Genomic DNA, 25,976 nt, shown 5'->3' with positions numbered 1-25,976 from the left:
TTACAGGTGAGGAAACTATGACAAAGAAATGCCAAGTGATTTGTCCAAGGTCATATGGTGAGGTACAGAGTCAGAACAAAAGAAGGAGCGTTGGACTTCAAGGCAAGAGGTGGAGTTTCTTGTCCCAGCTCTACTGTTACTTGATGTGACCCTGAGCAAGTTGTAGAGGCTAGTGACATCTGTCTTGCTTAAATTTCTAGGCTTGTTATTGAACTGAAATGAAATAATATGTGAAAGCTCTTTGAAAATGATTAATTATGCAAAGGTACATTGTTATCAAGCAAGATCTGCAATAGTTTTTCTGTTGTAGGATGCCACCTTCGTAACTCATCACGTCAGTTACCATGTTGAATACTGCTGTATCATGGATTTATTCATCATGGATTTCTCTTGTCTTCTTCACTATGAAACTTTCTTTTGGGCAGCCATTGTGTCCTATTCATATCTGCCTCCCTACATGTTAGGACAATACCTGACACATAGCAGGTGTTTAATAAATGTTTGTTTAATGAAATGACTGATGTACGAATTTATAAAGTTAAAAAAAACCTGTTCTCTGTAATTAGATTTGAAGCTCCTTGGGAGCAAGGATGATGTTTATTCATTATTATAGTCCCTGTGCTTGGTGTATAGAAGGCATGTAATAAATATTGGCTGAGTTAATTGATGTAATTAATGCCAAGCTGTGGTCTTGGTGTGTCTACCACTGCATTGATCATTTTGGTAGTTTGTCAATTAGACCAAACCTTCATGTTACTTTGTGGTAGTACCTACAAGTCATAAACTGTTACCCAGCACACAGTGACCTGATAGTAGAAACATCCAGAGATTACCTAGAAAATGGATACATGCAGAGTTGGGAAGGCGATTAAGTGATCTGCAGGGTAGCACTGTCATCTTTGCTTTCCTCCTATCACTTCTGGAGTATTGAAAGTGGAGACTTCCCTGCTCGCAGCTCAAGTTGATAGCCAACAGAGCCTAGCTGGGAAGGAGACTCATAGGATCCTAACACAGCAGTCAAAGCTCTCAACCATCTGACTTCAGTATCTCACCACAGTGCTCAACCCTCCCTGCAATGTTCCCATCCTTCCTGCCCTCCCCTTCCTCAATATATTAGAGACACTGGAGTCTGCTTTCCTGCTGTCCCTTCAGCCTGTCTTAGATACTTCCGTCAAATTTCTTTAATAGGAATTCAGTTCCTTTTGTATTATTCCTATGATAAAGTTAAACTTTCTCTCATTCTCTGCCCTCAGTTTTTACTAAGTTAATTTCAAATCCCCAATCTGATGATTCATAGTATTCTTCCTCCATAAGAGCTATCGTTTGTTGATTGCTTACTATGGACTAGATAGGACCAAACATCTTATATGTCTTGATTCTCTAATCACAACTCCAAAGTAGGCTGTTACCCTACTGTTATCTCCATTTAACAGATGAGGATGCTCAGACACAGATATAGAGCAACTTTTGCAGGATTTTCCAACTTGCAGGTGGTGGAACTGGGATTTGAATCTAAGAAGTCTAGTTCCAGAGTCCTGGCTCTTAACCAGTCTCCTGTTTGTTTTCATGCTTCTCATCTCTGTGTTTAATGGCTACATTATAGTATATAGAGTTAATATACCCTAATTGTGAAGGTATTCCATTATTGATGGACAGTTAAATTCTGATCACTTCCCCATCTTATGTGCAATTCACTACAGTGAATGAATGCCTCATGCATTTGTCTATTGAGTTGTTTATCAGGATAAATTAAGTGGTATTACTGGGTCAAAGCACCTGATATTACTATGTCTCCCACTATGTATTGGCAAAACATTCGTGCTATCCTTGGGTGAATGGTTAGAAAAATGGCATTAGGCTGAGGTGCCTTACAAGTGTGTCAATTTATCGGCAGGATAGAGCTACAAACAAATCCATGGCAAGTGGACTAGGCAATCAAGGCCCATCAGGGTTTTGCCATGGTGCTATCCTGAAAGGTTGATGCACATATGAACATCTTTGCCCAGGAGGACCTAGGCTGTGAAACAATTCTGGTTCTTGAAACTACAGATGTTCTCTGAGATCTCTGGGTTGCTTTGGACAGCCTGAGCTGCAACAGCAAGAGGAGGTTCTTATTTGCGTGTTTAAGTCTAGGCTGGCCAGTGACAAAACTGGACCCAACGGGACTTACCCTGCCAAATCTGTGACATTACACTCTGCCCTCATCTTCTTTTTTCCTAACAGCAACAAACATGAAACAAAATGAAGTTATAGGACTTCCATAGTTGGGTTATAAGCCCAGACCCTGGAGCAGAGGTGGGTTAGGGTGACTTTCAGGGCAGCAATGGCTCATTCATAGCGTATGCCTCCCTACCTTCCCTCCACAAGAATCATGCTAATTCAGTTACCAAAACTAGCATATGCCTTTATCTTTGATCAGAGGTGTAAATTGACCCATAGATGAGTTCTTTTTAGCTTACATCCTGTTTTTTTTTTTAAACTTGAATTAGTTGCCAACATTTAAAGAGTGGACTTCACAGAGATGTCCAGATTTTCTGTGTCTCTTGAAAAACTGGATTATCAGACAGCACTGGGGTCTACATTCCTTCAAGGTAATAGTTGGCTAGGGCTGAGTAGTGATTGTGTCCTTTAAAGAGAACCTTAATTCTCTAATTTGCCCCAATGTGCACCCTACCCACTTCACCCCATGTTTGGTTTCCTAGACTGGAGGTTTTCATCCTTCCCAGACCTAATATTGGTAATGACTGCTTCAGTATCCTGAAATTAACAGATAATATATAACCTACCAACACATAGAATTTTTAAAAAATCTGTGAAACTAACAATAACAAATGAAAACCATAAATTACTATCCTTCCAATAAAATTGGTATTTCGGTAAAAATGCTCAGGTAGAGCTATACTAGAGGACATAACAAAATGGTCAGATGCTTGTGTCTACTTATAACTGAGAAGTAAGACAGTAATATGGCACTTTATATTTGACATTTTGAAATAAGGGCTAAGTAAGTAGCATGTAGTTCTTGTGATTGTGTTCCTGACAGCAGTGTGTGGTATTAACAACTCAGACACCACAAAAGGTATGGCCTTTGGTGACGTGATTGTTCTGAAATGGTGAACAATTCTTGGTATGGTAAGGTTCCAAACATAAAAAAGTTGAATCTTTCCTCGGTTTGCAATGTTAATTGTGTTACTGGAAAATTAAGTGTATATTAAAATAGCACAAAATATTTTGTATTTATGAGTAAAATGAAGTTAGATTTTTAGCCTTAGACAATTAAGAACAGAATGATTTTCTGGCAGACATTAGAAAGTCAGGTGAAATGTAGCAAAATTATTCATTGTGCAGGACTGTCACCTGGGTTACAGGATGTCTAGATATCCTGGATCTGCCCATAAATACCAGTAACATGCCCCAGTTGTTGCGTTAACCAAAAGTGCACTTAATATTTCCAAAATACCCTGGGGGGGCAGTCCTTTTTTTTTTTTTTTTAATTGAAAATCATTGCCCTAAACTCTTGAGTATGTCCTGTTGGCCTTACCTCCTAAATCAGAGTGAGTTTTTATCACTCATTTTGCTAGTTTAATATTTACAAAATGATGCCTTAGTTACTTTACTTTGTGTTTCTTTGATTTTTTTTTATGTTTGTTTCCAGTGTTCATTTTCTCTTCATTGTTTAATTTGCCTCTGCAGTTGACCCTTTCTGTTAGTGGGTTCTGCGTTTGCAGATTCAACCAACCATGAATCAAAGATATTTGGGGGAAAAAAATCCAGAAAGTTCCAAAAAGAAAAACCTGAATTTGGTGTATGTAGGCAGCTATTTACACGGCATTTATATTGTACTTACAACTATTTACATAGCATTTACATTGTATTAGGTATTATAAATAATCTAGAGATGATTTAAAGTATATGGGAGGATGTGCATAGGTTATATGCCACATACTTTTATATAAGGGACTTGAGCATCTGTGATTTTGGTATTGTTGGAGGGTCCTCGAACCAGTTCCCTGTGGATACCAAGGGACAACTGTAATTATAAGGTACATCTTTGTCTTATTATTTTTTGTCTTTTATGTATTCTGTTGAAATTTAGCAGCTGTATTTTTCTGTTACATGTGTTAAATATTTTAGTTCAACTTTTTCTCTCGGTCTTAGTTGCAGTATGTGGGCTCTTTAGTTGGGGTACGTGGCATCTTTAGTTGCGACATGCGGACTTCTTAGTTGCGGCATGCATGCAGGATCTGATTCCTGGACCAGGGTTTGAAACCAGGCCCCCTGCATTGGGAGCGCAGAGTCTTACCCACTGGGCCACCGGGGAAGTCCCTACCTTACATGTTTCTTGAAGCATTTATTTCATTTTCTTCCATGTCATCATTTAAACATTAATAGATTTGAAGAATTTAAATCTCTTACATTTAAAAACTTTTTAAAAATTTTAAGAAGAATTTAAGAGCTATTAATCCTGTTTTGATTGGTCTTTCATAGTGTTTTTTTCAAGAAAGATACTCCTGTCTTTACTTCAGAATTGGGAAGGGTGGTAGCTGTTTCTTAAAAATGCAAATTCCCAGGCCCTAACCCAGACCTACAGAATTGAGCTTTTTAGGGATGGAGTTTTGAAATCTACATTTTAAACCAAAGGGCCCCCACCCCAATGATTCTTATGTATACAGTGGAGTTTGAGAGCTAGCTTGTCTTTTTTTTTTTTTTTTAAAACATATTTTTCCCTCCAATAATGTATTATCCGAAATGGCCGCTAAATATTATTTAAATATTCCTTGAATATTTGAAAACCATCCAACTACTTTTTTCATACTAATAGCTTAAAGCAAATGGACATTTTCAATTTTTATGTGTATACAACATGCAGAATTTTGGACTTCCTTCAGTGGCATAAAGGGAACACCTTCTAACATCTTCCTTTTTCCCATTGATAAACCTTGGCATTCTGAAACATTCAGTATTCACTGTGTGCCAAGGACTTCTCAAAGATTCAGGAAGTGAGGCTTCCCCTCAAAAAAGGTTGACACACTTGTGGTGAAGATATCTTTACAAAGCTAACGAATAACCAAACGTGAAGCTTTAATATGAATAGCCTGTAGTAGGCACTCAGAGCTGGTGAAGAGCGGTGACTGGAGGAGTCAAAAAAAAGTTTTACCAAAGAGGACATTTGAGCTGTGCTTTGAAGTGTGAAGACTTCATAAGGTGGAAAGAGGTGGGGAACAGCATGAGCAGTAATACAGGGTATGAACAAACTTGTCGGTTTTGAGCAATCATCAGTAGTTCTTTGGGTCATAGCTTGGAGGATGGGGTGGGAAAGTGGCCATAGAAGGTAAAACTGGGAACGTGGATAGCAATTTCAATTAGAATTTTAGGCAAGGTTTTTTTCTTTAATTGGATAAAGTCATAACTTTTATATAAAAGAGTAAATGCCTGAGAGTAGCTGATAAAGTTTTGAAAAAGAGTAGTCAAAGTAAAGGGGGCTTCCTTTTCAGATGTTAAAACATTCTATAAAGCCACTGAATTTAAATCATTATGGCTGGACTTCCTTGGTGGCGTAGTGGTTAAGAATCCGCCAATGCAGGGGACGTGGGTTCTAGCCCAGGTCCAGGAAGATCCCACATGCTGCGGAGCAACCAAGCCTGTGCACCACAACTACTGAGGCTGCACTCTACAGCCCACGAGCCACAACTACTGAAGCCCGCGCGCCTAGAGCCCATGCTCCGCAACAAGAGAAGCCACCACAATGAGAAGCCCGTGCACCATAACAAAGAGTAGCCCCCGCTCACCACAACTAGAAAAAGCCCGCACGCAACAACAAAGACCCAATGCAGCCAAAAATAAAAATTAATTAATTTTTAAAAATCGATATGGCGTTAGCATAGGAATAGACAAATAGTTGAACAGAACAGATTTGTAAATAGATTCCTATATAAATGAGAGTCTAATATATGACAAAATTGGTATTTCAGGTCAGTGGGAAAGGACGTGCTTTTATTTTTTTGTTTTTTGGCTGCATTGGGTCTTCGTTGCTGTGCATGGGCTTTCTCTAGTTGTGGCGAGTGGGGTCTACTCTTCGTTGAGGTGCGCGGGTTTCTCATTGTGGTGGCTTCTCTTGTTGTGGAACACGGGCTCTAGGCGCGTGGGCTTCAGTAGTTGCAGCATGCGTGCTCAGTAGTTGCAGCACATGGGCGTAGTTGTAAGGATGTGTTTTTTTTGTTTTTTTTAGATGTTGGGGGTAGGAGTTAATTAATTTATTTTTGCTGTGTTGGGTCTTCGTTTCTGTGCAAGGGCTTTCTCTAGTTGTGGCAAGCGGGGGCCACTCTTCATCACAGTGTGCGGGCCTTTCACTATCGTGGCCTCTCTTCTTGTGGAGCACAGGCTCCAGACGCGCAGGCTCAGCAGTTGTGGCTCACGGGCCTAGTTGCTCCACGGCATGTGGGATCCTTCCAGACCAGGGCGCGAACCCGTGTCCCCTGCATTAGCAGGCAGATTCTCAACCACTGCGCCACCAGGGAAGCCCAAGGATGTGTTTTTAATAGATGATGTTGACACAGCTTACTATACATCTCTAAGAAAATAAAATTGGATCTTTCCTATACCACTTGTAGAAGTAAATTCCAGGTGATATAAAACTTAAATGTGAAGAATTATCTTGCATGGAAATCTAGTAACTCCATTATACACTTTAGGGTTATGTCTTTAAACTTCTGGACCTAGACGCATAATAAATATTTTATGTATTTTACATTATGACCCAGAACATATGCATATATAAAAAATGAAACAAGTCTCACAGAACATTGCTTACCTTTACTGTGTGTGGTGCCTTTATTGTATATTCTATTCCATATAATTAAAAAGTATTATCTATTTCATTTATTTTATGACCCACAGTTTGAAAAACACTGATACAGGGGATAGGAGGGAGAAATCACCTAAGCGAGACTCAAAACTAGAAGTTATAAAATAAAAAAATATATATTTGGCTAGAATAATGAAAGTTCATTTCATACCTACCAAATTGGCAAATAAATAAATGTGTAAATAAATCTGGTTCTTGGCAAAAGATTGGGAGTGAGAGAAGGGAAGGGCTCTAATCCATTCCTAATGTAAATGGGAGTTGTTACAGCTTCTTGGGAATCTATCTGGCAAGACCTATTAACATTAAAAATACATATACTCCTTGATCCAGTTGTTTCACTCTTGGAAACTTGTTCCATAGAAATTAAAAGGCCACTACTTAAGGATATATAAGGAAGCATATTTATTGCATCATTATTTCCTGGTGACAAAATATGGGAAATGAAGTAAATGTAAATCATTGGGAAACTGAATAAATTGTACCATATCATGGAATATTACACAGCCATTAAAAAGAATCTTATTGGAAGGATATTCATGAGGTACTGGTGAATGGAAAAAAGATGTAGAAAAGTATATAGTCCCTAGCTATGTGTGTATATAAATTATTTTAATATGACTGAGTTAGGGTGGAGCAAAATACACAAGGAAGTGTTAGGTTGGTTAATCTATTCAGGGAAGTGAATTATTTGGGTAGGGAATGAAGTCAAATGTAAAGGGTAAAAAATCACACTAAAACCAAACAAAAAACCTTGTAGTATAATGTTCTTGTGCATTTATTGAAGAGATTATAGTGTGTGTATTATACTATATACTATATGTATATGTATGTGTGTGTCTGTTTATATATATGTCCATAAAAAAAGGTGAGAAAAAATGTTGTGTGGGTGTAAGTTATACTCCAATGAGAATGGCAACCTATCAGAGTCTCCCCTTTTTTCCCTTCCATTTTTTAAAAAAATTCTTATTAGTCATCAGTTTTATACACATCACACACACACACACACACCCGTGGCTTACCCCCTTGGTGTCCATACGTTTGTTCTCTACATCTGTGTCTCAACTTCTGCCCTGCAAACCGGTTCATCTGTACCATTTTTCTAGGTTCTACATATATGAGTTAATATACGGTATTTGTTTTTCTCTTTCTGACTTACTTCACTCTGTATGACAGTCTCTAGATCCATCCACGTCTCAACAAATGACCCAATTTCGTTCCTTTTTATGGCTGAGTAATATTCCATTGTATATATGTACCACATCTTCTTTATCCATTCATTTGTTGATGGGCATTTAGGTTGCTTCCATGACCTGGCTATTGTAAATAGCGCTGCAGTGAATACTGAGGTGCATGTGTCTTTTCGAATTATGGTTTTCTCTGGGTATATGCCCAGTAGTGGGATTGCTGGATCATATGGTAATTCTATTTTTAGTTTTTTAAGGAACCTCCATACTGTTCTCCATAGTGGCTGTATCAATTTACATTCCCACCAAGAGTGCAAGAGGGTTCTCTTTTCTCCACACCCTCTCCAGCATTTGTTGTTTGTAGATTTTCTGATGATGCCCATTCTAACTGGTGTGAGGTGATACCTCATTGTAGTTTTGATTTGCATTTCTCTAATAGTGATGTCGAGCAGCTTTTCATGTGCCTCTTGGCCACCTGTATATCTTCTTTGGAGAAATGTCTATTTAGGTCTTCTGCCCATTTTTGGATTGGGTTGTTTGTTTCTTTTATATTGAGCTGCATGAGCTGTTTATATATTTTGGAGATTAATTCTTTGTCCGTTGATTTGTTTGCCAATATTTTCTCCCATTCTGAGGGTTGTCTTTTCATCTTGTTTATGGTTTCCTTTGCTGTGCAAAAGCTTTTAAGTTTCATTAGGTCCCATTTGTTTGTTTTTGTTTCCATTACTCTAAGAGGTGGATCAAAAAAGATCTTGCTGTGATTTATGTCAAAGAGTGTTCTTCCTATGTTTTCCTCTAAGAGTTTTATAGTGTCCGGTCTTACATTTAGGTCTCGAATCCATTTTGAGTTTACTTTTGTGTATGGTGTTAGGGAGTGTTCTAATTTCATTCTTTTACATGTAGCTGTCCAGTTTTCCCAGCACCACTTATTGAAGAGACTGTCTTTTCTCCATTGTATATCCTTGCCTCCTTTGTCATAGATTAGTTGACCATAGGTGCGTGGGTTTATCTCTGGGCTTTCTATCTTGTTCCATTAATCTATGTTTCTGTTTTTGTGCCAGTACCATATTGTCTTGATGACTGTAGCTTTGTAGTATAGTCTGAAGTCAGGGAGTCTGATTCCTCCAGCTCCGTTTTTTTCCCTCAAGACTGCTTTGACTATTTGGGGTCTTTTGTGTCCCCATACAAATTTTAAGATTTTTTTGTTCTAGTTCCATAAAAAATGCCATTGGTAATTGGATAGTGATTGCATTGAATCTGTAGATTGCTTTGAGTAGTATAGTCATTTTCACAATATTGATTCTTCCAATCCAAGAACATGGTATATCTCTCCATCTGTTGGTATCATCTTTAATTTCTTTCATCAGTGTCTTATAGTTTTTGCATACAGATCTTTTGTCTCCCTAGGTAGGTTTATTCCTAGGTATTTTATTCTTTTTGTTGCAATGGTAAATGGGAGTGTTTCCTTAATTTCTCTTTCAGATTTTTCATCATTAGTGTATAGGAATGCAAGAGATTTCTGTGCATTAATTTTGTATCCTGCAACCTTACCAGATTCATTGATTAGCTCTAGTAGATTTCTGGTGGCATCTTTAGGATTCTCTATGTATCGTATGTCATCTGCAAAGAGTGACAGTTTTACTTCTTCTTTTCCACTTTGTATTCCTTTTATTTCTTTTTCTTCTCTGATTGCCGTGGCTAGGATTTGCAAAACTATGTTGAATAATAGTGGTGAGAGTGGACATCCTTGTCTTGTTCCTGATCTTAGAGGAAATGCTTTCAGTTTTTCACCATTGAGAATGATGTTTGCTGTGGGTTTGTCGTATATAGCCTTTATTATTTTGAGGTAGGTTCCCTCTATGCCCACTTTCTGGAGAGTTTTTATCATAAATGGGTGTTGAATTTTGTCAGAAGCTTTTTCGGCATCTATTGAGATGATGGTTTTTCTTCTTCAATTTGTTAATATGGTGTATCACGTTGACTGATTTGCGTATATTGAAGAATGCTTGCATCCCTGGGATAAATCCCACTTGATCATGGTGTATGATCCTTTTAATGTGTTGTTGGATTCTGTTTGCTAGTATTTTGTTGAGGATTTTTGCATCTATATTCATGAGTGATATTGGTCTGTAATTTTCTTTTTTTGTAGTATCTTGGTCTGGTTTTGGTATCAGGGTGATGGTGGCCTCATAGAATGAGTTTGGGAGTGTTCCTTCCTCCGCAGTTTTTTGGAAGAGTTTGAGAAGGATGGGTGTTAGCTCTTCTCTAAATGTTTGATAGAATTCACCTGTGAAGCCATCTGGTCCTGAACTTTTGTTTGTTGGAAGAGTTTTAATCACAGTTTCAATTTCATTACTTGTGATTGGTCTGTTCATATTTTCTATTTCTTCCTGGTTCAGTCTTGGAAGGTTATACCTTTCTAAGAATGTGTCCATTTCTTCCAGGTTGTCCATTTTATTGGCATGGAGTTGCTTGTAGTAGTCTCTTAGGATGCTTTGTATTTCTGTGGTGTCTATTGTAACCTCTCCTTTTTCATTTCTAGTTTTATTGATTTGAGTCCTCTCCCTCTTTTTCTTGATGAATCTGGCTAATGGTTTATCAATTTTGTTTATTTTCTCAAAGAACCAGCTTTTTGTTTTATTGATCTTTGCTCTTGTTTCCTTTGTTTCTATTTCATTTATTTCTGCTCTGATCTTTATGATTTCTTTCCTTCTGATAACTTTGTGTTTTGTTTGTTCTTCTTTCTGTAGTTCCTTTAGGTGTAAGGTTAGATTGTTTGTTTGAGATGTTTCTTGTTTCTTGAGGTAGGCTTGTATAGCTATAAACTTCCCTCTTAGAACTGCTTTTGCTGCATCCCATAGGTTTTGGATTCTCTGTGTGTTCATTGTCATTTGTCTCTAGGTAGTTTTTGATTTCCTCTTTGATTTCTTCAGTGATCTCTTGGTTATTTAGTAACGTATTGTTTAGCCTCCATGTGTTTGTGGTTTTTATGTTTTTTTCCCTGTAATTGATTTCTAATCTCATACTGTTGTGGTCAGAAAAGATGCTTGATATGATTTCAATTTTCTTAAATTTACTGAGGCTTGATTTGTGACCCAAGATGTGATCTATCCTGGAGAATGTTCTGTGTGCACTTGAGAAGAAAGTGTAATCTGCTGTTTTTGGATGGAATGTCCTATAAATATCAATTAAATCTATCTGGTCTATTGTGTCATTTAAAGCTTCTGTTTCTTTATTTATTTTCATTTTGGTTGATCTGTCCATTGGTGTAATTGAGGTGTTAAAGTCCCCCACTATTATTGTATTACTCTCTATTTTCTCTTTTTTAGCTGTTAGCAGTTGCCTTATTTATTGAGGTGCTCCTATGTTGGGTGCATATATAATTATAATTGTTATATCTTCTTCTTGGATTGATCCTTTCATCATTATGTAGTGTCCTTCCTTGTCTCTTATAACATTATTTTAAAGTCTATTTTATTTGATATGAGTATGGAGTATTGCTACTCCAGCTTTCTTTTGATTTCCATTGGCATGGAATATCTTTTCCATCCCCTCACTTTCAGTTTGTATGTGTCCCTAGGTCTGAAGTGGGTCTCTTGTAGACAGCATATATATGGGTCTTGTTTTTGTATCCATTTAGTTAGCCTGTGTCTTTTGGTTGGAGCATTTAACCCATTCACGTTTAAGGTAATTATCGATATGTATGTTCCTATGACCATTTTCTTAATTGTTTTGGGTTTGTTTTTGTAGGTCCTTTTCTTCTCTTGAGTTTCCCACTTAGAGAAGTTCCTTTAGCATTTGTTGTAGAGCTGGTTTGCTGGTGCTGAATTCTCTTAGCTTTTGCTTGTCTGTAAAGCTTTTGATTTCTCCATTGAATCTGAATGAGATCCTTGCTGGATAGAGTAATCTTGGTTGTAGGTTCTTCCCTTTCATCACTTTAAGTATATCATGCCGCTCTCTTCTGGCTTGTAGAGTTTCTGCTGAGCAATCAGCTGTTAACCTTATGGGAGTTCCCTTGTATGTTATTTATCATTTTTCCCTTGCTGCTTTCAATAATTTTTCTTTGTCTTTAACTTTTGCCAATTTGATTACTGTGTGTCTCCGTGTGTTTCTCCTTGGGTTTATCCTGTATGGGACTCGCTGTGCTTCCTGGACTTGGGTGGCTATTTCCTTTCCCATGTTAGGGAAGTTTTCGACAATAACCTCTTCAAATATTTTTTCTGGTCCTTTCTCTCTCTCTTCTCCTTCTGGGACCCCTATAATGCGAATGTTGTTGAATTTAATGTTGTCCCAGAGGTCTCTTAGGCTGTTTTCATTTCTTTTCATTTTTTTTTCTTTATTCTGTTCCGCAGCAGTGCATTCCACCATTCTGTCTTCCAGGTCACTTATTCGTTCTTCTGCCTCAGTTATTCTGCTATTGATTCCTTCTAGTGTAGTTTTCATTTCAGTTATTGTTCATCTCTGTTTTTTTGTTCTTTAATTCTTCTAGGTCTTTGTTAAACATTTTTTGCACCTTCTCGATCTTTGCCTGCATTCTTTTTCCGAGGTCCTGGATCATCTTCACTATCATTATTCTGAATTCTTTTTCTGGAAGGTTGCCTATCTCCACTTCATTTAGTTGTTTTTCTGGGGTTTTATCTTGTTCCTTCATCTGGTACATAGCCTTCTGCCTTTTCATCTTGTCCATCTTTCTGTGAATGTGGTTTTTGTTCCACAGGCTGCAGGATTGTAGTTCTTCTTGCTTCTGCTGTCTGCCCTCTGGTGGATGAGGCTATCTGAGAGGCTTGTGCAAGTTTCCTGTTGGGAGGGACTGGTGGTGGGTAGAGCTGACTGGTGCTCTGGTGGGCAGAACTCTGTAAAACTTTAATCCACTTGACTGCTGGTAGGTGGGGCTGGATTCCCTCCCTGTGGTTGTTTGGCCTGAGGCAACCTAACACTGGAGCCTACCTGGGCTCTTTGGTGGGGCTAATGGTGGACTCTGGGAGGGCTCACGCTAAGGAGTACTTCCCAGAACTTCTGTTGCCAGTGTCCTTGTCCCCACGGTGAGCCACAGCCACCCCCCGCCTCTGCAGGAGACCCTCCAACACTAGCAGGTAGGTCTGGTTCAGTCTCCCCTGGGGTCACTGCTCCTTCCCCTGGGACCCGATGTGCACACTACTTTGTGTGTGCCCTCCAAGAGTGGAGTCTCTGTTTCCCCCAGTCCTGTCAAAGTCCTGCAATCAAATCCCACTAGCCTGCAAAGTCTGATTCTCTAGGAATTCCTCCTCCCGTTGCCGGACCCCCAGGTTGGGAAGCCTGACGTGGGGCTCAGAACCTTCACTCCAGTGGGTGGACTTCTGTGGTATAAATGTTCTCCAGTCTGTGAGTCACCCACCCGGCAGTTATGGGATTTGATTTTACTGTGATTGTGCCCCTCCTACCGTCTCATTGCGGCTTCTCCTTTGTCTTTGGATGTGGGGTATCTTTTTTGGTATTCCAGTGTCTTTGTGTTGATGATTGTCCAGCAAGCTAGTTGTCATTCTGGTGTTCTCACAAGAGGGAGTGAGAGCACGTCCTTCTACTCCGTCATCTTGGTTCAGGGCCACAAATTTTCCTGTCCGTTTTTGAGAGTGCTTATTTTAGGGCGGTGGTGCTGGGGGCAGGGGGAACATCAGGATATCCTTAGGGGGGTTCCTTATAAATCCTAAGGAAATTGAGGCAACTTTAACAGTCAGTCGCATCCACCCATCCTTCACATTGTAGGTACCTTGTTCGATTCTGGTGCATCCTTTCTGCCTTCCCATTTTCAGGGCCTCTTTGTTCAGAGGAGGACCATATCCTCTTGAAAAACACTGATACTTATTGAGCTGGAATGAGGCTTTGTAAGATAAAATTAAACAAAGCTACCAGTTTGAAGAAAAACTAGTTTAAGGGATAGAACTTTTTAAAGCTTAAGTGTATCCTTAAACTCTGCTGGCTGGGCAAACAGATTTCGGAGCAAGTAGAAAATGAAAGTTAATAGAAATTAATTGGAAAGGACTAACCATCCTTGATTCTACTCATGAGTATGGCATTTATGATTGTAATATTTACATTGCATTCATATAGATATGTTTTCTGTGGCTAAAGTTTCTCATTTGTATGGTAGACTTAGATATCTTTTCATGGAGAGTATACAGCATAGGGAAAAGCAGGACATGTCATGGATAATGTATAGGTTAGTGAGGGGCAGTACATGCTATGGTTAAGAGCATGGTCCCTGGAGCCCAACAGATGTGGACTCAAAACCCACCTCTACCATGTTATAGTTGTGAAGCCTCAGGGAAGCAGCAGACCTCTCTATGCCTCAGTTTTTTCATCTGTGAATTAGGGATAGCATTATTTAATTTTCATAGAGTTGTGTGATTTCATGAGTTGCTCAGTAAGTGGCAGGTCTTTACATGTTTTCTGAAGGACGTTGACTTCCAGGGGACCCATTACCAGAAGAATGTATGCCACTGCTGTAGAGAATGAAATATTCTCAAAGAATTTTATGTCTGATTTGAGGGCATTGGTGGGAAATTGCAGGGGTATGTTTCTAGCAAGTAATAGGTACTTGGAAACTGTTGACTGAAAAATCTGGGGCCTAGAGTAAACCCTTTCCTTTGTCTCCCTTTCCTACTTAGAGCATACCCTTCTTCTGTCTTTTTCTATTCTGGAACATGAAATGTAGAAGGTTCCCTCATGCTGTGAGTGTACCAAATTTGATTATTTTATCCCCTTGCACGGTGATCATCTGCCCCAGCTCTACTCTGGGCTTCTGAGGGCTCTTTTGGGGAGGTGCTCAGAGAGCTGCTTCCCAGGGTCTGCCTTTCCTACCTGATCTCACTAAGAGGCTGTTTAGGACATTCTCAAGACATTTAAATGTTTTTTTTCCTCAGTCTTCTCAAGGCAATATATTCACAGCTTCTTTATCTTGCTATGTAGGGTAAATATGTATTTACTAAGTTTTATTAGTTTGCAGCAATATAGTTTGACTTGTAATTCTCTTTTGTCTTTTCAGGTGCCATTTGGATAGTCCTTTAGCGGCACGATGTACTCTGAGTGGAGGTCGCTGCATTTGGTGATTCAGAATGATCAGGGCCACACCAGTGTGCTACACAGCTATCCAGAGAGCGTTGGGCGAGAGGTGGCCAATGCGGTGGTTCATCCTCTCGGGCAGGCCTTAGGTACCCTTTCAGCGGCTGGTGGTGAGAGTTTGTTGAAAACTGACAAAGAAGTAAGTGTTTTTTCATTTCATTCTACTCTGTGAAAATATAAGTTTGTTACAGAAGAATAATTTTTCTAACATTTTCTTTTTAAGTGGATTTCTGCTCAGTGTAGTGTGACGTCTTAATTTGACCATATTTGGGTTGAGGGTTGGGGTCCAGAGTCTGTGGGAGTTATGAGGATTAGGTTGTACCATTGTGCTGTTGGGACTTCCTGCTAGCTGGACCCAGTTCTCCACTTGAGCTGTGAGCTGAGACAGAGACTTGCCTGTCAGGTCCCTTTCCCTAAGTTTTAGGCTTAGTCTTCAGATTTCAGTTCAGAGGTTGTGTTTGGAAGGTCTTCATTCCTACGTCTAGATGGCCTCTGACTGAAGGCCCATCTTGTGTTGTCTTCAGGCTACACATGTGTGCTGCACTTGAGGCTCTCCCGCTGTCTCCATCCCAGTCTACCCTTGTCTGACTTCTAGGTTTAAGAGTGCTACAGAGCAGCTAAGTCTGTATAGCTGTGAGCCCACGTGGCTGGAATGGGGGTTGTGTTTGCTGTTCCTAAAGATGAGGAGCTTTTGGAGTGGCTTGGCCTAGAGCTGGTCCTCTGTTTTTGGGTTCAGGGGACGGGGCTGAAGTTAAGTTGCCAGTGGGGAGTCATGAAGGGGCCCTGAGAATGGAGTGATACAGAGCTTGCTAGTATGAGGTCTGGCTAAGATCGGGATTAGAACTTGTCCCCTGTGCTTGAGGACGTTCATACAACCTTTAGGCTTTGGGTTTACCTGTTTCTCAGACACCGCACCGTTTTTCACTTACATTTTGATTTCTTGTGAAGGAGAGATTAGGCTTAATCTAGATATAAGACAACTCTAGTTAGGAGACTAAGGTTTATAGCTCAGGAAGTATTTTATTTACCCTCTGTAGGCCAAAGAGCCTGGGTTGCCAAAGGGGAAGCCCCTCATACTGAGGAGCATTTTCTTCTCAGAGTGCCCTGGCAGAGACTTACCCCGAGGACCAGGACTTGTCCTGCGCACTCTCTTCTTGGTGTCTGTAATTCCTTCTGCCCTCTCCTGGGAAGAGATGGCATGTGAGTAGATAAAGGTGCTCAGTGCAGCCCTTGTTTTTTCTCCTTTCCTACCCTCAAAAGTATATGAGAGAATAGGTCTTGAATCCAGTGTTCTCTCAAATTACACAATTGAACTATTGTGTGAAGATATTACCAAAGATACCTTCTCCTTGGTCTTTCCTGTGATAATTAGGGACTTGCAACCTGTTTTAAAATTCTTTCTCTTGTTCAGCTAAATCCCACCCCCTCCATACCCCTTCCCACCTCATTTGTCACAGCTTCACTGTGTTTTTATAGTCACTCTTAACATTTATTGCTGTTATATGTTACTTTCTATTATATTATATTGTTGTTATGTATTTTCTACCCTTAGCCTTTGTAGTTCTGAGGTTAAAAATTTCAGTACATGTATTTATCTTGTTAGATTCAGCTTTAGTTTTAAGCTATTATAATCTTTTTTTAAAATTATTTTATTTATTTATGTTTGGCTGCGTTGGGTCTTCGTTGCTGTGCGCGGGCTTTCTCTAGTTGTGGCGAGCAGGGTCTACTCTTCATTGCGGTGCATGGGCTTCTTATTGGGGTGGCTCCTCTTGTTGTGAAGCACGGGCTCTAGGCATGCGGGCTTCAGTAGTTGTGGTGCATGGGCTTCAGTAGTTGTGGCTCGCAGGCTCTAGAGCACAGGCTCAGTAGTTGCGGCACACGTAAGTGCTCCACGGCATGTGGGATCTTCCGGGACCAGGGCTTGAACCCGTGTCCCCTGCATTGGCAGGCAAATTCTTAACCACTGTGCCACCAGGGAAGCCCAAAGCTGTTATAATCTTTTTGAATCCTGAATTTCTATTTAACAAGTTAGTTTTTTTTTTTTTTTAGCTTTGTGATATCTACAAATGGTCAGCATGTAATCTGTTTTTCTCCAAGTTAAAATCTTGGCAGAGCCTTTGGCATGCCATTGGGCATCTTCTTCCAAAATGGCCTTGGTACAGTAATCCACTGCTATTCTGACATGTTATTTTGACCAGTTACAAATCCAACCATTCTACCTCCTTCTGGGCTGTATCTTTCCATCTTGTCCACAAGGACCAAATTTCTTGTTAAAACCCAGTTCCCCCTTTGCCAGAGAAGGCTGTTAATGGCATGGTGAGAATAGCTTTAGATTTCTAGTTGGAAGACTAGATTTTCAGCTCCAGCATTTCCAAACGAGTGCCATGGTCCAAATTGCTTAATTTGCTAAACTTCAGTTTTCTTATGTATGAAATGAGGATGGGGACTTCCTTGGCGGTCCAGTGATTAAGACTCCACGCTTCCCTGGCGGTCCAGTGGTTAAGACGCCACGCTGCCACTGCAGGGGGTACACGTTTGATCCCTAGTTGGAGGACTAAGATCCCACGAGCCATGCAGTGTGGCCAGAAAATAAAAATAAAAAATAAAAATAAAATGAGGATAGTTTACCCTCTCACACCAGTTATTTTGATGTTTAGATAATATTTATGAAAGTACCTCAGAAACTGGTTTTAAATCAGTGCCAGGTTTCTACATTTGTCAGCTGCCTTCATAGTAACCCTCTTAATAAAGGAATGAAGCTTGTCTGGCATGACTTGTTCTTTTTGAGCAGGCTGGTTCTCAGTGACCCTGCTTCCCTTTCATAAGTGCTCACTGATCATCTGCTTAGTAATTTGTCCCAGAGTTTTGTCTGGAATTCACTTAAACTTTCCAGTCTACATTATCTGGAATATAGTTTCATCCTCTTTTGCAAATTAGGCCATTTCCCCTTTCTCATTGTGCCTTATTCGTTCATGACTGCAAGCAGTGGGTCAGCAGTCTCTTAGGCACCTTCTCTCGGCCCCTGTGATTCAGACAGGTCAGGAGGCTGGAACTCGTTTAGTGCAGCCAAGTGCCTTTTTAAGATCTTACCCAGCTTCAGTCCCTTCTGACCTCTGTTTGTTCTTGGCCTTCCATTTAAAATATTTTCTTTGCCAATGAAAATAGTTGCAAAATAAGAGTTGGGCAGTTCATCTTCCTTCCTGTTGTTTGTTAAAGTTGCATAATCTGGAAATGGAATATAATTAAATTTATGTAAGTGATTTCCTAAATGACACACATACCTGCATGCAAATTAAGTGGAGAAAAATATCTAAAATTTTCTATTTGTGTGCCTCCGATCTCTATGGAAAATCAAGATGACCTGTACTTTTTATTTTACAGAGGAAACAATAATAATATTTAAGGAGTGAAAGCCAACATAGGCTTAATTAGAAATAAGTAATTTATTTTCTTCTTAAATCTTTTGCTTAGGAAACGTTGTCTGTGTCTTTTTTTTTTTTTTGCGGTACGCGGGCCTCTCACTGTTGTGGCCTCTCTCGTTGCGGAGCACAGGCTCCGGACGCGCAGGCTCAGCGCCCTTGGCTCATGGGCCCAGCCGCTCCGCGGCATGTGGGATCTTCCCGGACCAGGGCACAAACCCGTGTCCCCTGCATCGGCAGGCAGACGCTCAACCACTGCACCACCAGGGAAGCCCCCTGATTATGTCTTATACATGGAAAGTACATTCTGTAGAATTAATCTGATGTATGTTGAGATGAATATACTTCAGTTGAGAGGTTTTTGACAATAAGAGGTTAACATTTTAAATCAATCTACTGATATACAGATAGGAATGTGTAATAATTCTATATGTATATTTTTTTTTGTTTAGGTAAAATGGACCATGGAAGTAATTTGCTATGGACTGACCCTTCCATTGGACGGAGAGACTGTAAAATATTGTGTTGATGTATATACTGACTGGATTATGGCTTTAGTGTTGCCGAAAGATTCTATTCCATTGCCAGTTATTAAAGAGCCTAATCTATATGTTCAAAGTATACTAAAACACCTGCAGAATCTTTTTGTACCAAGGTAAGCTATACTAGTCTATCTGGCCTGTTATTAGGATCATAATAAACTACTCATCAATGTTACTTTTTTATATTATGGGAACTGATTTCATTGTTAGACCTTTGAACAGTAACTTTCATTACTTGTTCAGTTAAAGAGTGTGTTAATATGAATGAGAGAGATGGGCTTATATAATGTTTACTAGGACTCTTTAACAAGTGTGTGTTCATTTTAATGGCTTTTGGCTTTGCTTCTAAGATCTGATAGCTATTAGATGTTAAAATACTGTGACCCCTTTCCCTTCCAGTCAAAAAAACCTATACTTTTGCCTAACATAATTCTTGTCTCCACTTAAGCTAATGGCGACTAAGCCATCTACCTTAAAATGAATCTTTCTTATGAGAGAATGAAGACATTGAAGTAAGCAGATTTGAAATTATAGGCACATTTGTAGTAGACCAAAAGAATACTCTTGACAGTTTGTTATTGAGTTTTTCCCCTATCTCTGCGGCAGAGACCTTAAATATTGTAATGTAAGATTGCCTTACTTGTGCCTAAAACATTTTTTTCCCATTCTAAAAGAATTATATGTCACTATAAAGGATTTTGGAAATATAGAAAATAATGGAGAAGAGAGCATTAGTTGCCTACCTATTTGTAGGGATTTCCTTTGAGAAAAATCTGTTTTCAGCTGTTTTTTATGTCTGTGGAAGGGGCAAGTGGGCTTCCCTCCTTTTGGAAAAGTTCTGGTTAGGGCTTTTGATCTGTCAGATGATGAGGACTTTGAATCATCCAAAAACCAGCCCTGTAAATTTTAACTTTTTAAATTTAGAAGGAAGATTACTTTGGAAAAATCTGAATTAAAAAAGAGGAATCTCCATTAAGAGCTCTGGGCTATAGGATCAATTGTACAAACATACCTCAAGATATTGCAGGTTTGGTTGCAGACCACCACAATAAAGCGATCATTGAAATAAAGCAAGTCACATGAATTTTTTGGTTTCCCAGTGCGTAAAGGTTTTTATACTATACTGTAGTCTGTAAATATGCAATAGCATTATGTCTAAAAAAACAATTACATATCTTGATTAAAAAATACTAGCATTGCTGAAAAATGCTAACCATCTGAGCCTTTAGTGAACTGAAATCTTTTTGCTGGTGGAGGGTTCTGCCTCAATGCGATGGCTGCTGACTGATCAGGGTGGTGGTTGCTGAAGCTTGGGTGGCTGTGGCGATGTGTTAAAATAAGACAGCAGTGAAGTCTGCCACATTGATTTACTCTTCAGTTCATGAATGATTTGTCTGTAGCATGCAATGTTGTTTGATAGCATTTTATCTACAGTAGTTCTTTCAAAATTGGAGTTAATCCTCTCAGACCCTGCTGCCGCTTTATCAACTAAGTTTATGTAATATTCTAAATTCTTTGTTGTCATTTCAATAATTTTCACAGCATCTTCACCGGGAGTAGATTCCATCTCAGGAAACCACTTTCTCTGCTAATCCATAAGAAGCAACTCCTCTTCCATTAAAGTTTTATTATGAGATTGCAGCAATTCAGTCACGTCTTCGCGCTCCACTTCTGATTTTAGTTCTCTTATTATTTCTGCCACATCTGCATTTACTTCCACCACTGAAGTCTTGAGCCCCTCAAAGTCATCCGTGAGGGTTGAAATCAGCTTCTTCCAGACTCTTATTAATATTGATGTTTTGATCTGTTCCCATGACATAAATATTCTTAATGCCATTTAGAATGGTGAATCCTTTCCAGAGGGTTTTCAATTTCCTTTGCCCAGATCCATCAGAGGAATCGCTGTCTGTGGCAGCTATAGTCTTAAGAAATGTATTTCTTAAATAATAAAACTTGAAAGTCGGAATTGCTCCTTGATCCGTGGGCAGCAGAATGGATTTTGGGTTAGCAGGCAAACATTAATCTTGTTGTACATCTCAGTGTTGACTGAAAAAAATGCACAGTCGAAAAGTTGAGAATTATGTTTTATTCGGTGGACTTACTGAAGACTATAGCCCGGATACTGTTTCTCAGTTCTGAGGGGCTGTTCCAGAGAGGTAAGGGAGGAGCGAGGATGTATAGGAGTTTTGCTGGGAAAAAAACAAAACTGTGTAGTGGAACATCAAAAGATTACTGCTAATCAAAAAACAGACATCTCAAGTTAATGATTTTAGTGCCTTTCTGTGTATGGGAAGCTGCAACAGTTTGGGCTCATTGAAATTATTCCTTTGGTATGCATCTTAACTACCTAGGGCCACTATTTTCTTTCTCTCTGTCCTGAAGTCCCCTCAGGGTGCACCATGGGGGTGGGGGGGCAGCTGCAGTGGCTGATGGCTTTATGGCCACAATATTGTTTGTTTACTGAAATGGCAGGTGACATTCTTTGTCCACATCCATTAGAGCTCTTGGTGACCCAGGTGCATTGTTAATGAGCAGTAATATTTTGAAAGGCATCTTTTCTTCTGAGCAGTAGGTCTCACCAGTGGGCTTAAAATGTTGTAAACAGATGTGCTGGCATCCAGGCTTTATTTCATTTATATGGCACAGGCAGAGTAGATTTAGCATAATTTTTAGGGGCCCTAGGATTTTCAGAATGGTGAATGAGCATTGGCTTCAACTTGAAGTCACCAGCTGCATTAGCTCCTAACCAGAGAGTCAGCTTGACCTTTGAAGCTTTGAAGCCAGGAGTTGACTTCTCTCTAGCTATGAAAGTCCTAGATGGCATCTTCTTCCAATAGAAGGCTGTAGGCTGTTTTGTCTCCATTGAAAATCTGTTCTTTAGTGTGGCCACTCTGATTATTTTGGCTAGATCTTCTGGATAACTTGCTACAGCTTTTACATTAGCAGTTGCCGCTTCATCTTGCACTTTTTTTTTTCTTTTAAATGGAGGCATTTCCTTAAACTTCATGAACCAGCCTCTGCTGGCTTCAGACTTTCCTTCTGCAGCTTCCTCACTGCTCTCGGCCTTCATAGAACTGAAGAGAGTTAGGGGCTTGCTCTGGATTAGGCTTTGGCTTAAGGCAGTGTTGTGGCTGATTTGATCTTCTATCCAGACACTAAAACTTTCTTCATATCAGTAGTAAGCCTGTTTCTCTTCGTATCATTTGTGTGTTCACTGGAGTAGCACTTTTGATATCCTTCAAGAACTTTTCGTTTGCATTCACAATTTGTCTAATTGGTGCAAGAGGCCTAGCTTCCAGCCTGTCTTGGCTTTTGACTTGCCTTCCTCACTAAGCTTAATCATTTCTACCTTTTTACAATGTTGTGTTAGATTCTGGTGTACAGCAGTGATTCAGTTTTTTGTATATATATATATATATATATATATATACCCGCATACATATATAAACACACACATATGTATATTCTTTTTCAGATTCTTTTCCATTATAGGTTATTACAGGGTACTGAATATGGTTCCCTGTGCTATAAGGTAGGTCCTTGTTGTTTCTAGCTTTTGATTTAAAGTGAGAGACATGATTCTTCCTTTCACTTGAACACTTAGAGGCCATTGTAGGGTTATTAAATGGCCTAATTTTAATATTGCTCTCTCTCAGGGAATAGGGAGGCCTGAGGGGAGAGAGAGAGCAGGAAAATGGCCGGTCGGTGGAGCAGTCAGAACACACACAACATTTATCAGTTAAGTTCGCTGTCTTATATGGGCGTGGTTTGTAGTGCCCCAAAACAATTACAATCACCATAACAGATATAATAATGAAAATATTGCGAGAATTAGCAAAATGTGCCACAGAGACACAAAGTGAGCAAATGCAGTTGGAAAAATGGTGCCGATAGACTTGCTCAATCAATGCAGGATTGCCACAAGTCTTCATTTTGTAAAAAAACTGCAATATCTGTGAAGTGCAACAGAATGAAGTGCAGTACAGTAAGGTATGCCTGTAAACTCCTTATCTTGTGTGAAATGCCTACTGTAATCTGGCCCCTAACCAGATTAGCTGCTGCTAATTCTGCGTGAGCCCTGCTCTTTGGTCAGACTCATAAATTAAACATTCTCCCAAGACTCCTTAAAGATCTTCTCCATCATTACCTACTCTTTTTCCATCCTCATCCTCCTCTCCCTGTCCTAGATGTGTCCTAGTTGTCCACATCTCTCTCTTGATGGTTCATCTTAAATTCAGCCTTACCTGATCATCCAGGCCCATAGTGATCACACCTTCTTTGAGCCTGTAGGGTACTTCCTGTGTACTTCTTGTATCTCTCCAGTTTTATTGCTTATCTTTTAAAATGTGTATGTCTCATTTCCCCATCTAACCAACTTGAGGGTAGGAACTAGGTTGTATATAGTTTGGACTTCCACAGCACCTAGAGCAGTACTGGTATTACATTAGGGTGAATAAAATGCTGGTTGCTTATATTTATTGATTTCAAATAGAATTATAACAGGAAATGATGGGAAGTAAGTGACATATTGTTTGTGGCTAAGCAGGTTCTTCTAAAATGATGTAATACTTTTAATGCTTTCTTGTCATCCCATTTAGGAGACTAATTTACTAGGTTTTTTCTTAGTGCGTGGGACAGTCTCATGGATAGTGCTGTCACTGTGTTTCTTTCCTCTTTGTACTCTTACCAACTCTCAGTGCTCAGTTTGTATTGATGAGAAAAATCAATGACATTTGAGTTAATTAGGCTTTTGCTTTGGCTTTTCTCTTTTGAGAAACATGACTGCCTTATAAATTGTTCATCTTACTGTTTGGTAGTTAGCTTATTTTCTCAAAAGTGTGTGTGTGTGCATACTTCTGAGTGGGTGCTGAACTGAGTATTAGAGTTCTCATGGCCAGTAATGTCTTAGGGAGCTGAATATTTTCAGTGCTAAATATTGGGAGTTATGATCTCATCTCCTATTACTGGAAGTTTCATTGTTTTTAAATTCAGATAGTTCATAAAATTGTCATCAAGTTTACTTAGTTAGTTGTTTTTATGAAAACTAACACTCAGAATAGAGGAAACAGCCTCTACTACTTGGCTAGAGGTTAAGTCAGAGTGGATGTAGCCTTTCTCTTTTTGCCTATCAGTTTTTTTTTTTGCATAATTGAGTGAAGAGTGACCCATCATTTAAAATTGATTAGTGTCTTCATTGCTCAAATAAACTTCTTTAGAAAATGTGATGTTCTTCTAAAGCAGTGGTTGGCAAACTTTTTGTGAAGAGTCATATAGTAAATATTTTAGCCTTTGTGGGCCATACGGTGTCTGTCACAACTATTCAACTCTGCTGGTGTAGGGAAGCAGCCATAGATGATATATAAATAAATGAGCATGGTTGTGTTCCAATAAAACTTTATTTACAAAAACAGATATCAGGCCAGATTTGACCCATTGGCCATACATAATTCACCACCCCATGTTCTAGAACAGTTTTCTGAAGTTCACAAGTTGCTTTTGAAAATATTAAGGGGAAAGGAATATTTTTGGTGTTTAGACCTTTCTGTTTATTTTTCAGTAAAGATTACCTTGTTTCTCTTAGCTGTAGAAACTTGGACCCTGCTCTTAAATTTAGGCTGTCTGAGTGAGGCTACAGTACCTAAGGAGCAGATGTTTCCTTTTCTGCCACTGGGCAGGTGGTACCTAGAAAGGGTGGGTAGGCCTGGGTTACCATTTGGGAGGCTTCTAATGTCATTGCTATCTTGCAAGAGTGTCACCCCCAGGACTGCTAGTGGTATATTTATTTCTTATTCTTGGTTCCCTCTTACATGGCTACATGAGGTTTGGGGCTGTTACGTATTTCTTACTCTTTAGTAGCCAGAGCAACAGACACAAGCTTGAGCCTCATGGCTTCCCATGGACTGGATTCACATCAAACTGAACATGGGACATCTTCCTGCTCTTGGGGACTCTTGGCTTTTCCTAAGTGAATGTCTCATCATTTTACTTTAGATCCGACTTCTTTAGGGAAAACTTAAGGTTGTCATTTTTTTGCAACTCCAGTGTAAGTTTCTGGTTTTCTGGGTCATGGCCCAGAATCTGAGAATCTTTATTCTAAGGTGGTGATGGGAGTTCTAAGGGCACTCACTTCAATTTCTGGATTTCTTGAGGCAGCTCTGCGATTCCCTACTCTCATTCAGACATGTTTTATGAATTTGTAACATGAGTCATAATATACAGAAACTTGGCCTCAAGATTTATTTCAGTAGTATTAGTTACTTGTCTTGGGTTTCACATGAGAACTCCGGAGGGCAGTTCAGCATTTGCTGGTGCAGTGGGTTTACTACGATTCTTGAAATTCTCAAGGTGATCCACTTTGGACAGTGGGGATAAGGGCTGGAGCTTGGACCTGATATATTGATCTAATTCTGTTGGAGAAAAATGGTCCTGTGGACTAAAAAGCGTTATAAAACTGTTCTTTGGGAGTATCTTGGGTACCTTTGGAGCCCCCATCTTGGGTTATGTTGCCTTTTTTTTTGTAGAGCAGCAGTAGCAGGTGCTCATTTCTGAGGCAATTGCCTCTATATCTCGTCAGTTTTGGGGATCTGTTAGGATATTCCATTCTGTAGGCTCTTCTCTAGCAGACATTAGCTTCAGAGGGACTTGTGAGCACTATGAAATCACGTGCAGAATTCTTGTAAATGTGTGTTTAAAATTTTTTAGAAGAATACAAAGGCCATTCTGCTGTGTGAGCAGTGGAAGTGGCTGTGGGTATTTACTCATTCATTCAGCAGAAACCTATTGAGTATCTGTTGTATGCGCCAGGCACATTTCACACTTAGAAAATCTAGAGGTGAAGTTTACTTTCTATTATCCTCTAAAAATCTAG

General features: G+C 39.4%; 1 protein-coding gene across 3 annotated transcripts in view; it reads left to right on the top strand.

The window, feature by feature from the left end:
• Positions 1-25,976, top strand: part of RALGAPB (Ral GTPase activating protein non-catalytic subunit beta) — a 100,180-nt gene that overhangs the window by 4,340 nt on the left and 69,864 nt on the right. For all 3 annotated transcript variants that reach the window (XM_027078316.1, XM_027078314.1, XM_027078315.1), the window contains exons 2-3: positions 15,071-15,286; positions 19,019-19,221. In XM_027078316.1, the coding sequence (XP_026934117.1) occupies positions 15,101-15,286; positions 19,019-19,221 (389 nt within the window). In that variant the 5' untranslated portion in view covers positions 15,071-15,100. The remainder of the gene's footprint in view (positions 1-15,070; positions 15,287-19,018; positions 19,222-25,976) is intronic.

This window comes from Aethalodelphis obliquidens, unplaced genomic scaffold (assembly GCF_003676395.1).
Source record: "Aethalodelphis obliquidens isolate GAN/ISIS:26980383/991018 unplaced genomic scaffold, ASM367639v1 scaffold42, whole genome shotgun sequence".
In the NCBI taxonomy this organism is placed as follows: Eukaryota; Metazoa; Chordata; class Mammalia; order Artiodactyla; family Delphinidae; genus Aethalodelphis; species Aethalodelphis obliquidens.
This window is presented reverse-complemented; position numbering and strand designations above follow the sequence as displayed.